Raw genomic sequence first — 25106 nt, 5'->3', positions numbered from 1 at the left:
CTAAGGAATCAACTCTATGGAACAAGAATGTCAAAAGAAGACGACATGGCTTCATACTTTATGAGAATATCAAAAATCAAAGATCAACTCCAAAGGCTTGGAGAAACCATATCTAACTCTGAATTGATCACTTTTGTAATCAATGCCCTACCTCCAACTTGGGATGGTTTTACAAGAGACATCTATGCTAGAAAGGTAACTCCAACCTTTAAAGAATTATGGGCTTTATGTGTTCTAGAAGAAACAAGATTGAAGGCTAAAGTTGATAATGAACCTAATAATGAAAACTCTTGAAGAATTATGGGCTTTATGTGTTCTAGAAGAAACAAGATTGAAGGCTAAAGTTGATACTGACCCTAATAATGAAAACTCTCAAGCTTTTGCAGCCAGATCGAAAAAGAAGTTGTAATATTCCCTCTTGGGATTCTCCCAAATTAACACTATGTTTCTTTAAGTTTTAGAGAACCTCTTCAATTAGGGCTTTCATCAAAAGACATTGTGAGTGTACAGCTGTAGGTGTATTTTTTTTTTGTTTTATCTTGAGAAAAACACATAGTGGCAAGCACATACAACTAGGCTTTAACTAACAACCCAAAATGCCATTTAGCCTTCATAAATAATGTTGATTTGGGGTAGCATCGAATGTGCTCTAGCCACGAAAATTGGTGGAGAGGCTAAGGCACATGAGATCTCCAATACCCAGAAAGGGTTTGGGCATATTCTAAACAGTTGGGAGATATTAAAATAATTAATATTTTTAATGAAGTCCCTAAGTCTAAAATTAGGGAAATTAAAATATTAATGTGAATTAATATAAAACTATGTTAGAATGGTCCAAAAGTCATGGAGTAATGAAGTCCCTAAGTCTAAACTTAGGGAAATTAAAATATTAATGTGAATTAATATAAAACTATGTTAGAATGGTCCAAAAGTCATGGAGCCGTTAATTAGGGACTTAATCTCAGCCGTTGATTTGTCCACGAGAAAAGTATAAGAGGAGGCTTGAGGGTCACTTGGAGAACACACCAAGAGATCAAGATTTCGACTTTCTGGGGCTGGGTTTGCTAAGAAAGTTGAGAGAGTGATCAAGAGTTGCAATTGAGGGGCAGTGAATACAGAAGCAGAGAGGCAGAGATAGTGTCGGGAGGATCAGCGCGGCAGCCGGGAAAGTTGACACAGAGAGCAGAAGTCGGAACAACCGGGAACAGCTGGGAAAGCTGATGCAGAGGGCAAAAGCCAGAACTGTCGAGAACAACCAGAACTGCCAGGAACTGCCGGAACAATAGGGAAAGCTGACATAGAGGGCAGAAGCCGAAACTGTCGGGAACAGCCGAAATCGCTGGGAACTGCCGCGAACAGCTGGAACTGCCGGAACAGCCAGGAAAGCAGACGCAGAGGGCAAAAGTCGGAATTGCCGAGATTTTTCTTTGTTGGGTGAGATAGATTTGGAACCCAGATTGTATTCTGAAGATGCTTAAAAAATCAAACCCTCAGATAGTTGGACTGGTTTTCCCACATTGGGTTTTTCTGGGGACATTAGTCCAAAAATAACGGTGTCATTTGTGTGCTTGTTTCTATTTCCTTCAATTGATGATCTGTAATGTGTTGAGCGTGTACTTGTATTTATTTTCAGTATTTACATGGTAAATAACTTGATAATTAATCAGAACAAGTAGGAAGGAATAAATCAGAAAGTACAAGAGGGTTTCTAACTGTTAGACTTAGAAACTTCAACATGGTATCAGAGTGTGGTTGCAGATCACAAGAGAACTGAGGACATCAGCCGAGCAGCAGCAGCAGTAGCAAAAAACAATTGTCTTGAGTGACAGAAGTTGTTCCTAGTAGCAAAACAGTGAGGAAAGGGTGACACAGTGCTTGCGTCATCAAGTTCGGGCCAAGAAGAGGTTGCGCAGAGGCTGAGGGAGGCAAAGACAAGCTCATGCAGAGCCACGCATAGGCCAGGAGGGCTGACGCAGTTGGCTTAGGGAGCTAGTTTGTCGATGTTGGGACTACACAGAGCCTAGGAGCTCTCACCTTCAGGGTGTTGGGGTTTAGGAGGCTGTGGATAAGTTCCAGAGTGGAGCTGGTGGGGTACTGTTGTCAGAACAGTACCTAAAAGGGCAAGGCCAAGGAGGAGGGAGTTGCTACTGAGGGTTTCTAGCCGAGAAATCTAGATCAGTGGTGCGACTGCACAGACGATCAGAGTAGGGGGCATCTCGACATTGGTAGAAGGATTTCCAAGAGGGAAATCGAGGCTCAGAGGGAATCACATCAAGAACTTCCAGGACATCAGGGAGTAGAAGAGCAGCAGAATGGCACTACACAGAGTGAGAGACCAGGACAGACTGGACAGAGCCTCAAACTTCGTAGTCTGGAACACCAGAATCTTATCCGTACTTGACAGAAATAGTGTCAAGTACTTCGCCTTGAAGACGATAGCGGTCCCAGTTGACCCAGCTGACAATGACAGGTACGAGGAAGCAATGGCTAGGGCAAAGAGTATCATTCTTGACGGGGTCAAGTATCATATAGTACCACATATTGCTAAAAAGAATACGGCACTTGTATCAGCATACTTCCGTGCAGAGGAAGATGCTCCTAGAAAATCAGCTGCGATCATACCAGATGCAGAAGGGAGAACAGATCGACGCCTTCCTCGGTCGATTGAAGGAGATCCGAGATCAGCTGACTTCTATAGGGGCCACACCAAATCCAGAGTTGATGGTGAGAACAGCCCTAAATGCAGTCTCAGAAGACTGGGAGGTGTTTGTCCAGAGCATACTAGGCAGGGCGACCCTTCCAGACTAGGAGGAAATGTGAGCAGCTCTTCACCAAGAAGAGATCAACAGGGTGACCAAGACGGGAAGCAGCAGCAAGGGGATCAGAATCAAGGAGGAGGAGGTGGATGCTTCCCTAGCATCTGAAGGTAAGCAAGAAAAGAGGAAGAAGAAGGACCTCTCCAAGGTCAACTGCTTCCACTGTGGGGAGCTCGGTCATTATACGACCCAGTGTCCGAGGAAGAAGAGCAAGGGAGAGGCTTCCGAGACCAAGGCAGTGACAGCAAGGGCAGAGAAGGAAGTGGAGACAGATGATGACTATGCCATGCGTGCACACACACCACTTGAGCAAAAGTGGGGAGACATCGAGTTGTGGTTAAGAAGACTACAGAAGATGAGGGGCAGGATCCTCGAGGTACCCAACATCTTAGATTATACCTGGCTACGGGAGCCCTGAAGAGGAGTAGCAAGACTGGCAGATGTCGGTAGAGACGAATGAGGATGGAGCGGCAAAGAGAGCTACAGTGCGGGATTCCAAGGACAGCGTGAGGCTAGCAAGCTGCAATAGTGTGAGAGGCACGGGAGTGTTGCACCAGTGCAGGATGGCACAGAGAGGTGTGCAACAGTGATAGATGCAGGGAGTTGTTGCAGCAGCGCACAGGTCAGAGAGGGAGCACTTGTTAGCGACAGAGGGAGCTTCAGCATCGGGAGTGTCTCTAGCCTAACAGAAATGTCAGAGTTGGGAGATCAATTACTTACTTCTCAGTAACTAAGTTGCAGTGCAGCAGTTAGCAGTGGCGGTGCTATGGGCAGCAGGATGCAGCATGATGAGAGGGGATGCAGTGCAGACGCAGCAGTGGCAGTGGCAGGGCCATGGGCAGCAGCACAGATGCAGAGGGAGATGTCATACAGATGCAGCAGTGTCAATGTCAGAGCCATGGGTGGCAGTACGAGATGCAACGGTATAGATGATGGGCAGAAGGCCTAGCACCAGGGACCGATACCAGATGATCAGAGTGATACTCAGTAAGGAGTATTGCTAGAGCACAATCATCGCTAAGAGGGAGTGTTGATTTGGGGTAGCATCGGATGTGCTTTAGCCACGAAAATTGGTGGAGAGGCTAAGGCACATGAGATCTCCAATACCGAGAAAGGGTTTAGGCAGATTCTAAACAGTTTGGGAGATATAAAAATAATTAATATTTTTAATGAAGTCCCTAAGTCTAAACTTAGGGAAATTAAAATATTAGTGTGAATTAATATAAAACTGTGTTAGAATGGTCCAAAAGTCATGGACCAAGAAAAATCTAATCTTAGTCGTTGATTAGGGACTTAATCTTGGCCGTTGATTTGTCCACGAGAAAACTATAAGAGGAAGCTTGAAGATCTCTTGGAGAACACACCAAGAGATCAAGGTTTTGACTTTCTGGGGTTAGGCTTGCTGAGAAAGTTGAGAGAGTGATCAGAAGTTGCAACTGAGGGGCAGTGAATACAGAAGCAGAGGGGCAAAGATAGTGCCGAGAGGATTAGCGCAGCAGCCGGGAAAGTTGATGCAGAGGGCAGAAGCAGGAACTGTCAGGAAAAGCCGGAACTGCAGAAACAGCCGGGAAAGCTGACGCAGAGGGCAGAAGTCGGAACTGTCGGGAACAGCGGGAACTGCCGGGAATAGTCGGAACTGCCAGGAACTGTCGGAACAACCGAGAAATCTGACGCAGACGGCAAAAGCCGGAATTGCCGGGAACAACGGGAACTGCTAGAACAGTAGAGAAAGCTGACGCGGAGGGCAGAAGCCGAAACTGCCGAGATTTTTCTCTGTTGGGTGAGTCAGATTTGGCACCTAGATTGTATTCTGAAACTTCTTAATAAATCAAACCCTCAGATTGTTGCACCGGTTTTCCCGCATTGGGTTTTTCCGAGGACATTAGTCCAAAAATAATGTGTCATTTGTGTGCTTGTTTCTGTTTCCTTCAGTTGATGATCTATAATGTGTCGAGCATGTACTTGTGTTTTTTTCAGTATTTACATGGTAAATAACTTGTTAATTAATCAGAAGAAGTAGGAAGGAATAAATCAGAAAGTACAAGAGGGTTTCTAACTGTTAGACTTATAAACTTCAACAAATAACACCATTCACTAATAAACATGACATTACTCACAAGCTGGAAATTGTAGACTATTGTAGATGTGTCTTTATATATTTATTTCCAAACTAAAATATACAAATGCAAATGTGCTTCAAACAAATTCTCAAAACAATGGTGAATAACATAAACAAAAATAAGAATGACGTACCCCTAATATATATAATTTATTGCAGCATATTAAGTTGCCTTCCCTCTCCAAAACATAACCCAGGTATACATTATAAGATCTGATAATATTCAGCCAACTAAATGTTAGTTTTTGTAGCAGCAGATGAGTTCTAGCCACGAAATTTGGTGGGGAGGCTAGAATACATGAGATCTCCAAAACCCAGAAATCGTTTCTAGAAATTCTGCCTAGAAGTGTCCCAATTAGATTTATTAACCATTTTTTAAATATTTCCTAAGTCTAAACTTAGGGAATACGGTTAATTAATTAGTATTAATTGAGATAAGGTGAGAATTATCTAGAAACTCACACGGATCGATCCAAAGATGATCCTAGCCATCAATTATGTTTTGATGGCCCCCTAGATGAGCCCCTCTACATCATTAAGTAACTTATGATTGTCCCAACCCCTTGTGGGCGATGAACTGCCCCACCTTAAGGGGCTATCCACTGCGATATATCGCACATCATGCTCTCATCCCCTGGAGCCCCGAGGAGTTATGAAGAAACATCAATCAAAGGAAAAAGGCATATGAAGAAAGGTGCAAAAACAAAGGTCGGGGTAACTCATGTACCACGATTTGCTCCCTCCTACACTCATATACCCAGGTGTGGGCTTCCCTTATTATAGCTACCCTTGTACCATGACATGTGGTCTGGATGATTCCCCTAGTCCCCACTTCGTTCCATCACTATATCACTTGCCATCAATTATGTTTTCATCGCTTCTTTCCATTCATCATGAGAAGCAGCTTCTTTGAAAGAAATTGATTCAAAATCTGTAGACAAATTCAGTTCACAATCATAAGAAACATCCATATCAACAAGTGAATCAAATCATCTACACCACCTCCATTTTGCCTAGTTGAATTTCTTGTTCCTGTCTTTCCAACCTCATCAGGATGAACACTTTCAAGTGTCTTTGTCATCCATTTTGGAGGACCTGTGCGAGATGGCCCAGGCTGCTTAGTTGACTAAGTTGGGACTGAATCAAGATTGAGTCTCACAATTCTGTCAATCACATCACTTAAAGTATCATCAATGGTTGGAGCTTCATGTGGGGGAAAGAGTGCTTCAGAAGAAGATTCCACAGATTGATCCATTATAGGAATCCCCCGTTCAAGATGTGGAATTTGATTATCAAATTCTTGGAACAATTTTGCATATCCGAATCTATCCAAGCAATCAAGTTGCCGCTCAATAACACTGTCAGCTTTGGAAAATTCAAGAAAGATTACATCTCTAGATACAACAAACTTCTTATTAACTTCATCATAGAGACGGTATGTTTTGGAGGTATTTGAATACCCCAAGAAGATACACTTACGATTCCTTGCACCAAATTTGTTTCTTTGTACCTTTGGTATCAAGGCATAACAGGTGGAACCAAATACTTTGAGATGCTTTACCCAAGGAATGTGGCCATACCACATTTCATAAGGAGTCTTGTTTCTAGTAACATTAGATAGACATCTATTCTTTACATACACAACACATAGAACTGCATTAGCCCAAAACATCAATTTTACATTCTTGAAAAACATCATAGAACGTGCCATATTTAAGATTGTCCTATTCATTCTTTCAGCTAGTTCATTCTGTTGGGGATTATAAGGCACAATTGTTTGATGTTTGATCCCATGCTGGCAAAGATAGTTTTCAAATTCATTTGAAGAGTATTCATTTCCATGATCAATGTGAATAGAGCCAATATGAGATTGTGCATTATTTTCAATCCATGTACGAAAGTTCTTGAATGTTTGAAAAGCATCAGATTGTTCTTCAATACATAAACCCAACACATTCTGGTGTAGTCATCAATAAATGTCATCATATATTTATTTCCATTTGCAGAAGGAACAGGCATTGGACCACATAAATCTGAATGAATGAGTTCAAGTTTTCTATGCGCTATGGAATGTGAATCATGAAAACACTGTTTGCTATGCTTTCCTAGAATACAAGCATCATATTGCTTAAGTTTCCTAGGAATTGTAGGCAAACCAGTAACACCATTTTTCTTAAACAAGTGAAGGTTGTCATAGTTCAAGTGTCCAAATCTGGCATGCCATAAAAGACTTGACGGAAATGTACCTTCATCATAATGAGAACTGTATGAGAAATTTTGTGCACGAGAAAGGGTACCTTGCAGCTTCAGAAGTCTTTCTTCTTCTATCCCCGTCATGACAAGTGAGTGATCTGATGTTTTTCTGACCTCAACCTTGCCATCAAACATATGAATGGACTGTCCTTGCTGGCGGATGTGGACTAAGGACAACAAGTTTCTCCTCAGCTGTGGGAGATATAAAACATCCTGCAGAAGAAAGTCTGGAAGACCAGGCATATTGAGCCTAATTGTGCCAAGCCCTGATGGCTTGAGTTTTCATTTGTCTGCAAAGTATGCTACTCCATCAACATTATCAGTAAATTCTTCAAAAAAATCTCTTCTAAAAGTCATGTGGCAAGTTGCTCCTGAATCAAGCAACCAATCATTTTTCCAAGAAGCAAATGAAGCATTAAACAAGTCTTCATTTACTCCAATATTACAATATGCCACAACATAGTGAGCGGATTGAAGTGCTTTACCTTTCTCTTAGTCATTGGTTTTACCTTTGGGTTGATTTCTTTCCTGCTCAATTCTGTCCCAAGGGAAATTTCATGTGGATGCATCATGTGATCCATCTCTATTGCAACATATGCAATGAAGATCAGACCTTTCTCCTTGAGATTTCCTGCCCCCCCTGCCTCTGAAATTTCTTCTTCCTCTTCCTCTTCGACCACCTCTTCCTCTAGAAGAATCTTGAGCATGATCCTTCTCTCTATGTGCAAGACACACAGCTTCTTTAGAAGACTAAGGAGTTGTATTTTTCCCAAAAGCCTTCTCTCTCTCAGCAAACTTTTTCACAAGGGAGTCAAAGGTAATCTCTTTGAGGTTTCCATTTGCTTGCAATGACTCAAGATAATTTGAATAAGTGGGATAAAGTGCCTTGACAAAAGCTATAAGAGGAATGTCTAGTTCAACATTAGTGACTTTGATATCATGCATAATAGATCTTACTTCTGATGCTAAAGCAAGAGGATCATTGTAGAAATTTCTCATTTCCCACCCCGGTTTTCAGTTTCTCCTTATTTCTCCCATATAGTTAAATGCCCTTTCCCATAACCATACATTTAGCAAGCTGGAAAAAATAAATTTGCTGAAAACACAAATTCTGAAAATTTTACAGAACGCTGGAAATTGCATAAATAAAATCAGCAGTAATAAACAGCCATTAAAACACATTTAAACACTGAGATTTTTTGTCAATGTGACCCTGGAAAAACCCCCTACAACTCTTGGGGAAAACCAGTTTGAGAGCTCTTCTTTATTTCTGAAAATGTCTTTTTACAGTGAGAAATATTCAACAAAAAATCAGCAAGCAAATTTACAACTTATCTCTTTTCTCGTGCCTCACAACAATCTGGAAATTACAGCAAACAGAACAGCAATAAATGCTGTACGGCCTCCTCGATTTTCGTGCCCACTTTCAGCATTAAATGTTGCTGTACGGCCAGCATTAAATGTGTTGTACGTACTACAATAAATGCGTTGTACAGCCCTCGTTTTGCGTGCAGAAAAATCAGCAAACTGCGCCTCGATTTTTGTGCAAACCACTCCTTGAAAATCGTGCCAAAATCTGCCTTTCACTGTGTGTTGAATCAGCTGTACAAATCTGCTCAACTGCTGCCTTGGAATGTGTACCAAGCTGCTGTCTCCTTCTCCTCCCTGCTCAGAAATCTCTCTTGCTCTCCTTCTCCCAATCTGCTCATGAAAGAATAAATGACCTTTTCCACCTTTTCCTCCTTTAAACTAACCCCAAGTGACTTTTGGGTGATCCAAGTGACTTTTGGGTGATACCTAAATCCAATGGTTGAAATCACTGTTGATAATATCGGCGATATTCGGAAATATCGCGATATTTTCGGCAAAACGATATATCGCCGAGAAAATATCGCGATATTTTCAAAATATCGGCAAAATATCGCGATATTTTGAAAATATCGGCTATATTTAAAAATTTGAAAAAATTATTTTTTATGCTTGCCGATATTTGCCGATATTTTCGTCGATATTGCCGATAAGATATTTTCTGGACCCTCGTCGATATTTTGCCGATACCGATATTTTCAACACTGGCTGAAATAGATTGAGATCTAAGGCTGAGATTAAATGCTCATTTAAATCTCACTTTTTATTTTTTAATTCACCCCACTTTAATAAAGACCCACTTAGTCATTTATTTCCAAAGTCACTTTTCCTTTCTAATTTTTCATTGACTTTATAAAAGTCATTTTAAAATTAGACTTAGTAACTTTATCACTTAAAGTCACTTTTAAATTAGATTTAACTTTATAAAATTATAAAGTCACTTTAGGAGAAAAATTAAATTCTTTTGGACACTTTTCCCTAGGCCAAAGATCAGAGCCTAAGGAAACCACCTGTCTTCCGGTACCAAATTTCAACACTCCCTCTTACCGAGGAAGGTGATCCTCACCACACCCATCTTGTCTCTGAAGTAGACATGCTTACCCCGTGGTAAGGCTTTGGTAAGAATATCTGCAACCTGCTCATCAGTGGAAATATACTCAAGCTTCACAGCTCTCTTCTGAACATAGTCTCTGATGAAATGATATCTAATCCCGATATGCTTTGACCTGTCATGAAATACTAGATTCTCCGTGAGTTTAATGCAACTCTGATTATCACAGTAAATCACTGAAGGTCTCAACGGCTGACCAAATAAGCCAAACAACATCTTGCGAAGCCAGATAGCCTCACAACTAGCTAGACTGGCTGCCATATACTCTGCTTCCGCTGAACTCACTGTTCAACATCAGGAGGGTCTCTAGCCCAACAAAGAGGTCAGAGTTGGGAGATCAGTTACTTACTTCTCAGTAACTGAGTTGCAGTGCAGCAGTGGGCAGCGCGATACAGCATGATGAGAGGAGTTGCAGTGCGGATGCAGTGTTGGGAGAAAGGACCAGTAGCAACACGAATGCAGAGGGAGTTGTCGTACAAATGTAGCAGTGGTAGTGGCAGAGCCATGGGTAGCAATACAGGATGCAGCAGTGCAGAGGATGATGGGCAGCAGGCCTAGCATTAGCATAGGGACCAATGCCGGATGATCAGGGAAAGCAGGAAAAGCGGAAGAAGAAAGATCTCTCCAAGATCAAGTGCTTCCACTGTGGGGAGTTGGGTCAATATGCGACCCAATGTCCAAGGAAGAAGAGTAAGGGAGAGGCCTCCGAGACCAAGGCAGCGCCAGCAAGGGCAAAGAAAGAAGTGGAAACAGACGATGGTTGTGCCATGAGTGCTCATGTGCCACTTCAAAAGAAGTGGGGAGACATCGAGCTGTAGTCAAACAGAATACAGGCGATGAGGGGCAGGATCCTCGAGGTACCCAGCCTCTTAGATTAGACCTTGCTACAGGAGCCCCGACAAGGAGTAGCAGGACTGGCCGATGTGGGTAGAGATGGATGCAGATGGAGCGGCAGAGAGAGCTACAATGCAGGAGTCCCGAGACAGCGCGAGGCTAGCAGGCTACAGCAGTGCGAGAGGCACAGGAGTGTTGCACCAGTGCAGGATGGCACAGAGAGGCGTGCAATGGTGCGAGATGCAGGGAGTTGTTGCAGCAGTGCAGAGGTCAGAGAGGGAGCACTTGTCAGCAACAGAGGGAGCTTCAGCATCAGTGGATGTCTCTAGCCCAACAGGTAGGTCAGTTGGGAGATCAGTTACTTACTTCTCAGTGACTAAGTTGCAGTGCAGCAGTGGGCAGCACGATGCAACATGATGAGAGGAGGTGCAGTGTTGCGAGTAAGGACCAGCAGCAGCACGGATGCAGAGGGAGCTATCGTACAGATGCAACAGTGGCAGTGGAAAAACCATGGGCAGCAGTACAGGATATAGCAATGCAGAGGATGGTGGGCAGCAGGCCTAGCATCAACACAGGGACCGGTGCCAGATGATCAGAGTAATACTTAGTGAGGAGTATTGCTAGAGCATAGTCCTCGCCAAGAGGGAGTGTTGATTTGGGGTAGCATCGAATGTGCTCTAGCCACAAAATTTGGTGGAGAGGTTGGGGCACATGAGATCTCCAATACCTGGAAAGGGTTTCGGCAGATTCTAAACAATTCAGGAGATATTAAAATAATGAATATTTTTAATGGAGTCCCTAAGTCTAAACTTAGGGAAAATAAAATATTAATGTGGAATAATATGAAACTGTGTTAGAATGGTCCAAAAGACATTGATCAAGCCAGATCTAATCTTAGTCGTTGATTAGGGACTTAATCTCGGTCGTTGATATGTCAACAGGAAAAGTATAAGAGGCGGCTTGAGGGTCACTTAGGGAACACACCAGAGTGATCAGTCATTCTATTCTCTAGAGCGGGGTTTGCTATAAGAGATAGAATTAGTGATCGGGAGTTGTAGCTGAGGGGCATTGAGTACAGAGAGACAGAGAGGCTGAGATAGTGCCATGAGAGCAATGCAGTAGCCGGGGAGAGTGACGTAGAGCCAGCCAGGGCTCACGCAGGGCCACGCAAAGGCAGCCGGGAGTTGCGCAAAGCCTCAGAGAGGCCAGCGTTGATGACGCAGAGGGCTAGAGGGCTGACGCAGGGCCTCCTAAGGCTAATGCAAACCCATCCGGGGTGACGCAGAGCCAGCGCTAGGCAGAGAGGGGCTGACACAGTCCAGAGAGAGGCTGATGTTGGGGTTTCTGGGGCAAATTGGTGCTGAGAAGGTGCCAGGAGGATTATCCGAGGCTTTAGCCAGGAGATTTGTCAGAAACTAAGAGGTATTACTACCAAGGAAATTCTCTGTTGGGTAGGCCAGTTTTGGCACCCAGATTGTACTCTAATATTGCTTAATAAGAAAACTCTCAGATAGTTGCACCGGTTTTCTGTTAATTTTAGGTATGTTCTATGCTTAGAGCAATTTATTTCAATTTTCACAGTAAGCTCCATATCTTTTCCAGATTTGCAATCACATCAGCATTAAAGTAAACTACAGATAGAACATAAACATAAATCGCAGAAGACAAGCTAAGACAAGAGGACACAAGATGTGGCGCTAGCTAGGGACAAACCCCAATGTGGGGAAACCCTTGATCAATTCTTGTTATATGTTCTTCAATAGTTCAGTAGAGAGAGAGAGAGAGATAGTATGTTTACAATAGAAGTCAACACTTTGACTTATCTAGATAAGAGCATAGATCATCTCTAAGAAGATGATACATGAGATCAGTTGAAGACATGCTGCTTCAACTAATTCTCCAAGGTGACTCCTTCACCTATCGTTGTGCTGCATTTCGTCATCATGTTGCACCTCACTACGCTGCACCATGCTGCACCCATCATCACTATGCTGCATCTCATCATGCTTCATTAATCATGACTATACCCATCACTGTACTGCATTATGTGCCATCGCTGCACCATGTTGCCATCCTGATCTATGTGTTTGTTGCACCTTGCTTGCTTGTTGTCCCTTGCTTGCTTGTTGTCCCTAGCATGCTTGTTGTCCTTAGCATGCTTGTTGTTGCATGCTAGTTATCCCTTGCATGCTAGCTATAACATTGCATGCATGGTGTATTTGCTGCTAAGTACCATACAACTGTCCCAATGTTAGTTAGTTGTCCCTTGCATCCTGCTCTCCTTCGGAGACAGATGCTCCAGCTATTTCGGCAGTTCTGGTAGTGCCGGAAATTCCAATTGTTTCCAGCAGTCCTGGCAGTTCCGGCTTTTCTGGCGTTTCCGACTTTGCCAGATTTTCCGGCAGTTCCGTCTTTTCCGGCTTTTCCGACAGTTTCGGCAATTTTGGCAGTTCCGGCTTTTCCTGCTTTCCAGCTTTTCTGGCAGTTCTGGCTTTTCCTGCTTTTCCAACTTTTCTAGCAGTTTTGGCTTTTCCAGTAGTTCCGGCTTTCTGCCCTCTTGGATCAGGGCCACGTTATTCCTTAGGATCTCTCCTCCTACTAAAACCCAGAGACAAGTAGAGAGAGGAAGAGATCCCAAGTGTGTTGAAATGACTTGAAGGCCACCTCTATTTATACTAAAACGTTGAGCACATGTGGGGTTTATTTGGTTCTTGGCCAACCTTGACAAATTGTCTTATAACGCAAATAAATTCTTAACTCCATGAATACTTATCGGAATCGGATGATCTTTAGATCAATCCTACACCTCTCGATGAGAGGGATCCAAGAAAAATATCAGCTGCCATAAATAAGATAACCCACATGAAGTTTGGCCCTAGTTGCCAATTTTAACATTTTCCCACATTGGGTTTTTCCGGGGACATTGGTCCAAAAATAATGGTGTCATATGGTGTGATTGTTTCTATTTCCTTTAGTTGTTGATCTGTAATATGTTGAGCATGCACTAGTGTTTATTTTTCAGTATTTATGTTGTAAATAACTTGTTAAGTAAAATAAAAAGTAGGTAGGAATAAATCAGATAAAGTGCATGGAGGGTTTCTAACTAAGTAGACTTAGAAACTTCAACACTAGCCACACAAATTATGCTTGCAAGAAAACCATCCATCTATCAATGTGAAAATCAATTATTATCATCATTATCATGCAAATCAAATGGTAGTAGAGAGAAGCACTAACACGAGTAGTGGTCAGATCAGATCAATAGGTATAAATTAAGTCTACAATAAACATTAAGAAACCACTTCATATACCCAAAATATTGTCCTGTCTTATGATTCAAAGAAGAATTCAAAACTCATAAACAGTGAACAGGTCCAATATCCACGAGGCATGCATCAATGTCATTAAAGTTTGATTATAGAACAGAATGCATGGAAAACATTATTGTAAACATGAATTATCAGTGACACTTTGAAGTATCAATGAAATGTTTATTGTGCACCAGTAAAATCCCATAGACAACAGTATTAAATACTTATCACAAGTTTCATTGAAGGGATAATTTCCATTTATCCAAACCTAATGTGAACGCAAGATGCTCAAAGCATACAAAGTCAGGCATACATCATGCATGGGGATGCATTAGCGTGATAAGCAATGAACTATTATTATTAGTGTTTGATATCAACATTTGAAGTTTGAATTCATGGCCACGAAGGACAGATCTTACACGAAGGAGGCTTCCCTTGTAGCTTCAAGGATTCCCAAGGAAAGAAGAGATCAAGTCTAAGGACACCCATCTAGCTACTCACATTACCACCACTAAGATATAATAGTCAAGGTGAGAATAAGTATATTACTGCAACATCTAGATTTGAGTGAATGAGGTTCTAGGACAATTTAGAAGGCTTTAACAAGTCAATATTTATCAAAGGAACATCTCCAAACATTACAAAAGAAGAAAATGCTATGGCTGTTGCAAAACTTGCATGAAATATGGTGGTCTATTAGTGCAATTTCCAGATTTGAGTGAATGAGATCCTAGGACAATTTAGAAGGCTTAACAAGTCAATATTTATCAAAGGTACATCCTCAAACATTACAGAAGAACATGCTATGGTTCTTATTATTAAGGATGTAGTGGCACCCTTCTCATATATTGGGTTTCTTGTTTACATGTCATTGATTTCCTTCACTGGATTTTGGACTTGCATCATAAATCCTATCACTCTAACTCGGAAAAGTAAAAAGGAAATAAAGAAAAACAAATGCTAACATTTAAAGAAAAAAAAAAAGTTAATAGCTAAAGCCACAAATGCCACAAACCCAGAATGACAACTTGTACCCTTGTATAAGATGTGCTGGTCACATTCAAGTAACAAGTTATCTGTCAATATTATTGAAGGGTGCAGTGGAACCTTTTTCATATGTTGGGTTTCCTGTGTACATCTCATTCTTTTCCTTAACTAGATGTCAGACTTGTGTCATATACCTTATCACCCTAAACTTGGAAGGAAATAAAGTAAAACACATGCCAACATTTATATAAAAATAAAAAATTACAAAAGTTAATAGATAAAGCCACAAATACCACTTACCCAAAATAACACCTTGTGCTCCTCGATAGTATGCACTGGTCAAAGTTCTGAAACGTTCTTGGCCAGCTGTGAACAAGATGAATGAGATGGTGGTCAAATACATAGTTTGAGCCTTCATATCTCATCATATAGCATCAATATACTAGGTTACATAATCAAATTCCAAGCCTTGAACACTCCAAAAATTTTAATAGTGATTACTTAAATTAACAATAAACAGTTATGGCTTGACTTATGTATTCCTTATCATATGGCGTGCATTGTAGTAATTATCTACAAGGAAGATTGAAACTATAGAATTTCACACAATCAAATATTTATGATGTGATATTTCATTTATATGGAGGACAATGTCTCTCATAGAAAATTAGAAATCAGTTGGCTTTAAAATAGGAGAATCGATGTGAATTATGGAAGAGCAATATTACTTATGCCGTGAGTAATGTTTGTTGATTTCTGCTAGCATTGGATGTGCTCTAAGCCTCCAAATTTGCAGGAAGGCTTGGACACGTGTTCCACAATACCCAGAAAACGTTTGGCGAAATTCCACCCGGAGATAGTTTTATTAAAATAATTAATTATTTTTAATGGGTGCATAAGTCTAAACTTAGGAAATTAAAATAATTAAAGGGTATTAATCAACCTATGGGTGAAACTTCTATAAGAAGACGGGGATCAAAACAAAATGATCTAAGCCATTGATTAGAATATAATCTGGGCCGTTGGTTCTCAACTGAAGGATTATAAGAGGAGGCTTGATGGCCATTTGGAAAAGAAATCGAGTAAGAGATCAGAGATCGAATTTCTGAAGAGAGCAGCGCAGCAGTGGCCAAAGAGAGATTCGAAGTGATTTCTTGCAGTGAGGGGCAGGGATAGTATCCAGAGGGAAGTTTTCCTGGACCAGAGAGTACAAGGCAGAGAGGGTAGAGAGACGTCCAGAGAAGCTGACGCAGGTCCACATAGAGCTACGTTGTGGCAGCACAAAGTTTCAGAGGGAGATCGAAATTCTGCTGAGGAAGTCGAGTTCCAAAACCAAAAGCTGGGGTGTGAGACCTACAGTGATGCAGAATTGCGCAAAGGCTCATCTCCAGTGCAGATCAGTGTCGGTTCTTCCAGTGATAGGGTGAAATCATCTCACTATTATTTTTGCCCAATTTCTCTCTGTATCTGATAGCCAGTTGGGCATCCAATGAAGTATACTCAAATTTACTACTACTTAATAATACAAACCCTCAGCCGCTGCACCGGTTTTTCCAAGGATATTTGTCCAAAAATAACTGTGTAGATGTGTGTGACAATTATTTCTCTCCTATGTTGTATTTAATTTCCGCAATTTTTTATTTGTGTAGGTTGCAATGTATTTAATTCGATATTTTTCGTAGCACACAACAAGTAAATTGTTCAATCAAATTAACAATTAGAAGAATTAACATCAGTTGCTGCAGTAGGAATCAAGTAACCAATTTTTCACAATGTTTGCTACCACTTTTAAGGTATTAACAATGTTGATTTCTGGTAGCATCAGATGTGCTCTAAGTCTCAAAAATTGTTGGGAGGCTTAGACACATGCATTCTTCGATACCCAGAAATCGTTTTGGGAAATTCCACCCGGAGACAGTTTTATTATAATAAATAATTATTTTTAATGGGACCCTAAGTCTAAACTAGGAAATTAAAATAATTAATGTGTATTAATTTAAATTGTGGGTGTAACTTCTAGAAGAAGGTGGAAATCAAGTCAACATGATCCTAGTCATTGATTAGAATCTAATTTGGGTCGTTGATTGATTAACGAGAGGACTATAAGAGAAGGTTTGATGGGCACTTGGAGAACACACACAGAGATAGTTCAGAAGATCGAATTTCTGAAGCAAAATAGCTGCTAGAGAGAGATTCGAAGTGAGCTTTTGCAGTGAGGCGCAGGGATAGTGTATGAAGGGAATTCTTCCCAGTCGAAGAATACTCAGCAAAGAAGCCAGAGGGAGATCCAACAGTGGCAGCGCAGAGCCAGAGAGGCTGACGCAGAGCTACGCAAGCCCACATAGAACTAGCATAGGTTGACGCAGAGGCAGCGTAGAAGCTAAGAGGAAGTCTGAAAATCTGCTAGGAGATCGATTTCTGTGGTTGATTCCGAGATGTGACACTGGGAGAGTAGAGGTCAGATTTCCAAAGGCAAATCGAGCAGCCAAGAAGAGTGACGCAGTTCCTAGATAGTGAGACGTTGGGTTGACGTAGACACTGCGCAGAGGCAGCCAGGGGCTATTCACTCAAGGGCTGGATCAGCCAGGATTTCCAGTGATAGGGTGAGATAATCTCACTTATCCTTCTGTCAGTGACATTTCTCTATAATTGGATTGCCAGGAGAGCATTCAGTGATTGTATTCAAATTTACTATTGCATAATAATAAAACACTCAACGTTGTTGCACAAGTTTTCCCGCATTGGGCTTTTCTGGGGACGTTTATCCAAAAACAATTCTGTCATTTGTGTTGTATGTTTCTCTATTGTTTTGTTTCTTGTTTCGGCATATTATTTTAATGGTGTAGGTTGCAGTGTATGTATTTCGATGTTTGTTGTAGGAAACTGCAAATAACTTGTTCATGTAAATCTAACAAGTAGGAGAAATATCATCAGTTGTTGTAGTAGGGATTCCAGTTTAAGGAATTCTCACATGGTATCAAAGAAGTGCAGGTGAAGCAAGAAGAACAATGCCAGAGAACCTAGCGTTGAGCAGAAGAGGAGATCAAAATAGCTGCAAAAGGCAGCAATTCGAATCCCTAGAGGGGTTTTCACAGTCCAAGCCAGGAGGGTTGTTTTCAAGGCAGTCTCTCTCTAAGTGAGTCGACAGAGAGGAAGGGCTTCTAGATCGAAATTTTGTTGTGGCAGAGGGAGCAGTGTTGAGCCTCAATGTGAGGAAGCGCTGGTGAGACGCAGTTTTCTGCAGCAGTTGTTGGGGCAGAAAGATTGTTAAACACATACATGGCAAACACAGAATATGAATGATAAACATTGAGATGCCTATCTTATTAACAATGATACACATTTATAATACGTGGGAGTGACCATTGGATTCCATATTCCAACGTCTCTTGGACTCTGATGGTTGTTCACATTCCACACCAACCCATAGAGGATTAGGTGTCCAACATTCCCCCCCTTAAGTCGAAAGGGTATGTATGAGTCCAAAAAGAGAATGTGCAAAAAATGCATGGCAGCACTAGGCTGAATGTGCTCTCTGAAATGTTGGCATAAAGGGGGTGGTTTAAGGATGACCACCAACACTGGAACGCTTAGTGCAATTCCTGGAACTCTTCCAAATCTGGCATGAAGCTGAGGTCTTCTGCTAGAGGAAATGCTCCTCATGTTTTGAAGAGGGAAACCTTCAACCTTGAAAGGGAGGTCTCACCCCGCATAAAAAGGAGAACCTCAACCTGAAAAGGGAGGTCTCTGCCTGTGATGGTTTAAGGATGACCACCAACTATGGAATACTTAATTCAATTCCTAGAACTCTTCCAAAACTGGCAAGAAGCTGAAGTCTTCTGCTAGAGGAAGTGTCCCCATTTCTTTGAAGAGATGTCTCAAGCTCACACAGATGGTTTAAGGCTGATCATCAATCGAAGGCATGCTCAAGGGCATCTTTGTCTCTGGCTACAACTCTGAATCTGGTATGGGAGGTTGTGGCTTAGGCTCGCTTGATGTGGCTTTGAAGCTTGTTGATGACCATCACTTCCCCCCCTGTCAAATACAAGGTGAAATGATGGGGAAAACTCAACTGCAAGATTGTTCAATACTCTAGAACAAGCTCTGACATATGACTGAAATATCTTCTTGGCTGTTAAAGCCCATTGCCAAGAAGCGATCCATCCAAGTCTCAAGATGAATCTTTGTTCTTGCAAGAGGCTTGTTTTTGAAGCATCTGTGTGAAGAGTGAGTGGTTTTATGACAGTGCTCACATGGATGAAGATTGTTCAATACTCTAGAACAAGCTCTGACATATGACTGAAATATCTTCTTGGCTGTTAAAGCCCATTGCCAAGAAGCGATCCATCCAAGTCTCAAGATGAATCTTTGTTCTTGCAAGAGGCTTGTTTTTGAAGCATCTGTGTGAAGAGTGAGTGGTTTTATGACAGTGCTCACATGGATGAAGATCAAAACAATGATCTTTCATATGGCCAACTCGGTCACAATGTTGGCATTTAACAACTTTTGACTGCAAATGTGGAGGAGCAGAATCTGGAATAGGTGAAGGTGAACGGCCACGAAGAAACCCAACACTCTGAAATTTGATAGGCTTTGAGTAGTCTGGAATATGAAAGGACACCTTCTTATCATATCCAAGACCTGTTCTGTGCTTGTTGTGGACAAGCTCTTCCCAAGCTCTGATAACTGACTTGGGAAGTGCAGGCTGAATTTCTACATCTGTATGTAACTCTGCTCCTTCATTGGGCCCTGAATCTGAATGAACTTCAACGTTATTGACTTGTTGTTTATGAGAGTCTGTTTCAATGTTCTGAATAGAAACAGGTTCAAAATGATGACTAAGCTTATGTAACTCATCTTGTTGAAGTTGTCATTCGAGCTGCAAGAAATCTATTTTTTCTTGTGCATTTTGCAAATAAGTTTGAATATCAAAAAGAGTTTCTTTGCTAACTTTTACCATCCCATCAAAAGCGGAATGAATTAGGATATGCACTAACTTTAATGCATCTTCAAGTCTAGCCATCGTCTCAATAGATAAACCCTGATATGCAAATGACTTTTGCCACAATGTTCCCCACTGTGGGTGATTTTTATAAGTTTATTCATTGTACATTGCTTTTAAGGCTTCCACATGCACTAACAGTCTCCAAATAAACTTGTATTTTTCAATAGCAACTTCAAAAATTAAATGCAATAGCCATTAAGTGACAACTCCTACCGAATGGACATTTCTCATTCAAAAACTTAAATGTACATTGATCATATTGGAAGATAGAACATGATAATTAATGACAGCCAGCACAAATCAGTGCATGTGCAATTATCAATCCCCAGAATGGCACCTCAACATTTGTTTATGATGTACGCTGCCCAGGGAATGGAAGCACAGGTTCCATCGTCACCACAGTCCTTGTATCATCATCAAACCACACTCACTCAACTTGTGAGATAGAACACAGTCCCCTTCAATTCATCTAAAACAACAACAAAAACAAAAAGGTGCAATGATGACTTTCGACTCCTAAAAAATAACTCCATAATTCATGGTTATGCCAAGAAATGGAGTGCGCCCCCTTGAGAGTTGATTCCACGCCCAAAACACATGACACAACCTTCCGGTAGCAAGACTTTACCTCCTATAGTTCATATGTTCCACTCTCCAAAAAATATACAGCCCTAGAAGAAGGGAGACTTAGCCAACAATGAGATATTATTGAAATCTTGACTAGGTATTCGATAGGAAAATCTACAAGGGACTGGATGACCATTCGAAAAAAGTGGATTCTTGTGTCATCTTTTAACAACCCATTTCCTCATTTTCAGAGTTGCATTCTATGTTTGTGAAGAAAACCATCGAGAGAAGTTAAGGATTCCTCTTCCCAGTCTATTGTTCGAATCTCCAATGCCTAAGATTTCATAAAGTCTAAGCTCGTTAAGGTGGTGAAGAAATTGAAGAGTTGCAATGCAGGCAAACTGATAGCAAGAGTTGTTGTTCTTCAAAATGTTGTGACGCAGGAATCAATTCTTTTGAGAAATCTCAACAATCGGCCCCACGTTTATGATTTCCCTTACATTCCAACCTTTTCTTCTATGATCGGGTCTCCATTGTAAAAGCCCAAATGCTATTTCCCCTTTTAAATGGAACCGTTCATGATTCATCGTAGATCATAGCACATTTAGATCTAATGGTCCAGATATTTTATCACAATCGCAAGTCGCTTTGGGCAAGTATTCAAGTTTCGATACATACAAACAGAGTGTTGCGATGCGATATGGTTAGTGGTCCCACTTCCATCGCATATCGCAATTCCTCAATATTCCAGTCCCACTCCCTTTTCAATGAAATGTTGCGATGTGATATGTCACAATCGCATATCGCAGTGTTTCCACACCCGGGGTTCTGATAACACACAAGCCTTCCCTGCGATGCGAGATTTCGACGATCACACGTCGCAACTTCTTAAGACCTGCGAACCGACCCTGTGTAACACATATTTGCGATGCAATATAGGGGATCCAATGGTTGAGATCTTAAGCACTCAGCACTGTTAATAATACAAAACATTGTGATTTTTGTTAACTCTGTGTTTTATATCGTAGAACATGAAAACAGAGAAATATTCAACTCCGTCCCGAATACAAAGAAACAAAGGCAAATGAGGGATTCCACAGATCTGATGTATAATCACATGCAGCATCAATATATAATCATACACACGCATCAATTATTCATAATAAAAAATGGTTACAGAGTCTCGGCCTTGGGCTCGATTACAGCGATTAAAAGACCCCTGTTTCAATATAAAATCCTCGCTCTATTACGTGACTCGTGCTTCCTCAATCCTTCTTCCTCTTTGCCAATCCTTTTACATTACATTTTTCTTCATTTTATCAATCCCATCCTATCTAACAACTCAATCCCTATTCTTAAACAATCTAACAGTCAAATCACTATTTTCCAGCTATATCACACACCTATGCTAACAACTTATCTTTGAATCTAGACAATTTCTACTTATTACAATAATGAAACACAACTCATTTCTTGAGAGATCCAACTCTCTCAGTAAAAACTGACTTTTGACCACTCAGGTCAGTGAAATTCAACTTGTTTAGCCACAACATGTGAACAAACTTTCACATTGTTGGCTAAGTCCAAATGCTCCTACATCAGACTCCTGGGGAAGAAAAGAATCATCCTTCAGACTTTCAGGGCTTACTCCATACTTTTGCAACTCGGCTGTTGTTAACCAGCTAGCATCCTCCACTGGTTGTCCTTTCCATTTGACTAGATATTGAAAATAAGTCTGTCCTCTGGTTCTTTTGGATACTCTTTTCTCCAAAACAACTTCCACTTCTTTCTTAACGGCCCTTGGCATTTGTTCTTCCCAGTTCAAGGTTTGAACTTCATCTTCTATAGTTTCCTCCTGTAGCTCTGTCTCTGTCCCTTTGCATGGATACAAATCTGCAATATTGAAAATAGGTGATATTCCAATCCCTTCTGGCAATTCAATTTCATATGCATTAGCTGAAAACTTTCTTACAATTCTACATGGTCCTATCTTTTTCATTTTCAGTTTATTGTAAGTCTTAGCAGGAAATCTTTCTTTTCTCAAATATACCATCACTAAATCTCCCACTTGGAATTCTTTCTCTCTTCTTTTCATATCCACTCTTTGTTTGTATTTACCACTACTTTCTTGCAATCTGCCTTTGACATCTTCTTGAAGTCTTTGCATCTATTCTGCAAACTCTTCAGCTTTTGCACTTCTTGTCTCCTATTTACCCAAATTTCTGAGCTCATACACACCTCTTGGATTCATTCCAAAAACAATCTGAAATGGACTCATTCCAATACTTCGGTTTGGAGTGTCATTATAAGCAAATTCAGCCTGAGCTAGTGCTAAATCCCACTGTTTAGGATTTTGATACACTAAACTTCTCAATATGTTTCCCAAGCTCCTGTTTACTACTTCGGTCTGTCCATCTGTTTGAGGGTGGTATGCTAAATTGAAACTGAGGTTAGCTCCTAGTTTCTTCCAAAGAGTTCTCTGGAAATGTCCTACAAACTTTGTATCTCTATCAGACACAATACTTATAGGCAATCCATGTAATTTTACAATTTCTGAAAAAAATAGATTAGCTATATGTGTTGCATCACTAGTCTTCTTACAAGCAATGAAATGTGCCATCTTGGAAAATCTATCTACCACAACATAAATGGAATCATTCCCTCTTTGAGTTTTTGGTAATCCAAAAAAAAATCCATGCTCACTGCATCCCATGGTCGGTCTAGTATTGGCAATGGATGATACAATCCTGTATTTTGACTTCTCCCCTTAGCATGCTGACATATTCTGCACTTCTCAACAAATCTCTTAACATCAGTTTGCATTTTTGGCCAATAATAAAAAGCATTCACCTGAGCAAAGGTTTTATCTTGTCCAAAGTGACCAGATAATCCTCCACTATGTTTCTCCTTTATTATGTTTTCCCTCATAGAACATTTGGGAATGCACAACTTGTTGCCTTTAAACAATAAGCCTCCTTGGATGAGATAATCTAACCATTGACTTCTGTTCTTCAGGTTGTGTTATGTACCTGATTAATTCATCGCTAGTCTGAGCCTTTCATAGGTTAGCCCGATCAACAGAGTTGCTCGTCCGTCGGCTTCCTTGATCCGAATTGGATCCTCGAACACTCTCTAAGTTTTCATAAAGTCTTAAAAATCATGCCAATGTCTCAAAGTCTTATAAAGGTCAAGCTTATCAGAGATATCCTCGTGACAATGGCAATTTGTGATCAGTGCGGAGCAACGAACACCCTCAATCAAGCGCGCAGACCGTTGGCCCATGGTAACGCGCGCTGGCGCAAATGGGCAAAACTAGAGGTTAATTCGAGAAACGGGGGCATTTTCTAATATGCGATTAGCGACAAGTCGCTAATCACATATCACAGGGCAAACCCCTCAGAGAAGGAAAAGACCCGAGCACCCAGACCCGAAATATTATGAAATGCGGAAAAGTAATTAATTTGGTTCTGACGAAGCGGGATTCCACAAAACCGGCAAGATATCGGAAGGGCTCGAGGCAGTAAGCGGTTTCAACCAAGTCCCGTCCGATGCCACACATCGATTGCCATGCATCCGGTGGAAGAGAGAGAAAACCGCTCACATCGGACGGGTAAACGTCATGTTACTTATCCGCCTGATATGGATGATGATCGTTGGATCTGGAGGCCCCAGATCGACGGCGGAGACGCGATCCAATGGATGACCGAATTCGACGGGGTAAACAGGCAAAGTTATATAAGATTTGAAGTCCGATATGGACGATGTGTTGGCAGAGATTCGTATTTCGCGGGCATTCTTGGAGTTAACGGACAAAAAAGTCATTCAAACATTTCCAGTGAACCTAACACACTCATCCGTTACAAAATAGGTGGCCACCTCCCTGTGAGGCGTTATACAATGATGATTACGTCGAACAGAGGGATTCAGACGGACAGAGGCAGGGAAACCAGAAAGCCGAGAAGCGGAAACAAACAGTCAGGAAGTCGATGGCTTTAAAGCCACAAATTGACAGAGACAGAGCAAGCAGGCAAAAAAGAGAGTTAGTTAGACGCAGAAAGCTAAGAGCAGACAGAAAGAGCCGAGTTGACCTACAGAAGCAAAGGCAGCATCGAGCCAGACAGAGCCAAAGAGAGTCAGACAGTCTGTGTACTCTAGAGAAGGCTTGAGAGGTTCAAGCGAACTCCTCTGCATATGCCTGTCATGTATGAGTCTCAGATTGGGCTCATACTACTGTGACCAATAGAGGTCGAGTTTCAGTAAGTAGAGTCTGTGTACTCCAGAGACTTGGGGGATCCACGTACAATCTTACTGATTCATATCTGCTGTGTGAGACTCAAATCAAGCTCACTGTTGTAAAAACTCTGCTTTTGAAAACATAATAGAGAGGCCACCACTGAAGGTTGGACTAGGAGACGTAGCCCAAGAGTATTAGGTGAACTCCTTATTAAACTTCTTGTGTTTACATGTTTGCCTGTTATGTTTTCTATCACTGCTTCAGTGTCTGTGTATTCCGCAATCTTATCGATCTGTTTCATAAAGTAACATAGGCACATCCATGCACATGAGTCTGTCATACCTTAATTGATTGTCTTAGATCAATTTCAGATCAAGTGGTATCAGACCTCTAGGTTGCTAAGGTTAGACAAGCTTGTGCTTGATTTTTTTTCTTGAATGCTAACTAGATCAAATCTTAAATTAGGAGAAGGAGAGTTGGTTGAAACTAACCCAAAAATTG

At 41.2% G+C, this 25106-nt stretch overlaps 1 protein-coding gene across 5 annotated transcripts in view; it reads right to left on the bottom strand.

Moving 5' to 3' along the window:
* LOC149156835 (ras-related protein RABC1-like) overlaps positions 1-25106 on the bottom strand; it is a 385206-nt gene that overhangs the window by 208307 nt on the left and 151793 nt on the right. For all 5 annotated transcript variants that reach the window (XM_089445298.1, XM_089445296.1, XM_089445297.1 and 2 more), the window contains exon 4: positions 15100-15165. In XM_089445298.1, the coding sequence (XP_089301424.1) occupies positions 15100-15165 (66 nt within the window). The remainder of the gene's footprint in view (positions 1-15099; positions 15166-25106) is intronic.

This window comes from Pinus tabuliformis, chromosome 9 (assembly GCF_031772625.1).
Source record: "Pinus tabuliformis cultivar Carrire ecotype Pingquan chromosome 9, CPIR1, whole genome shotgun sequence".
NCBI lineage: Eukaryota > Viridiplantae > Streptophyta > Pinopsida > Pinales > Pinaceae > Pinus > Pinus tabuliformis.
The sequence above is the reverse complement of the archived record's forward strand: the minus strand, read 5'-3'. Positions and strand labels throughout refer to the sequence as shown.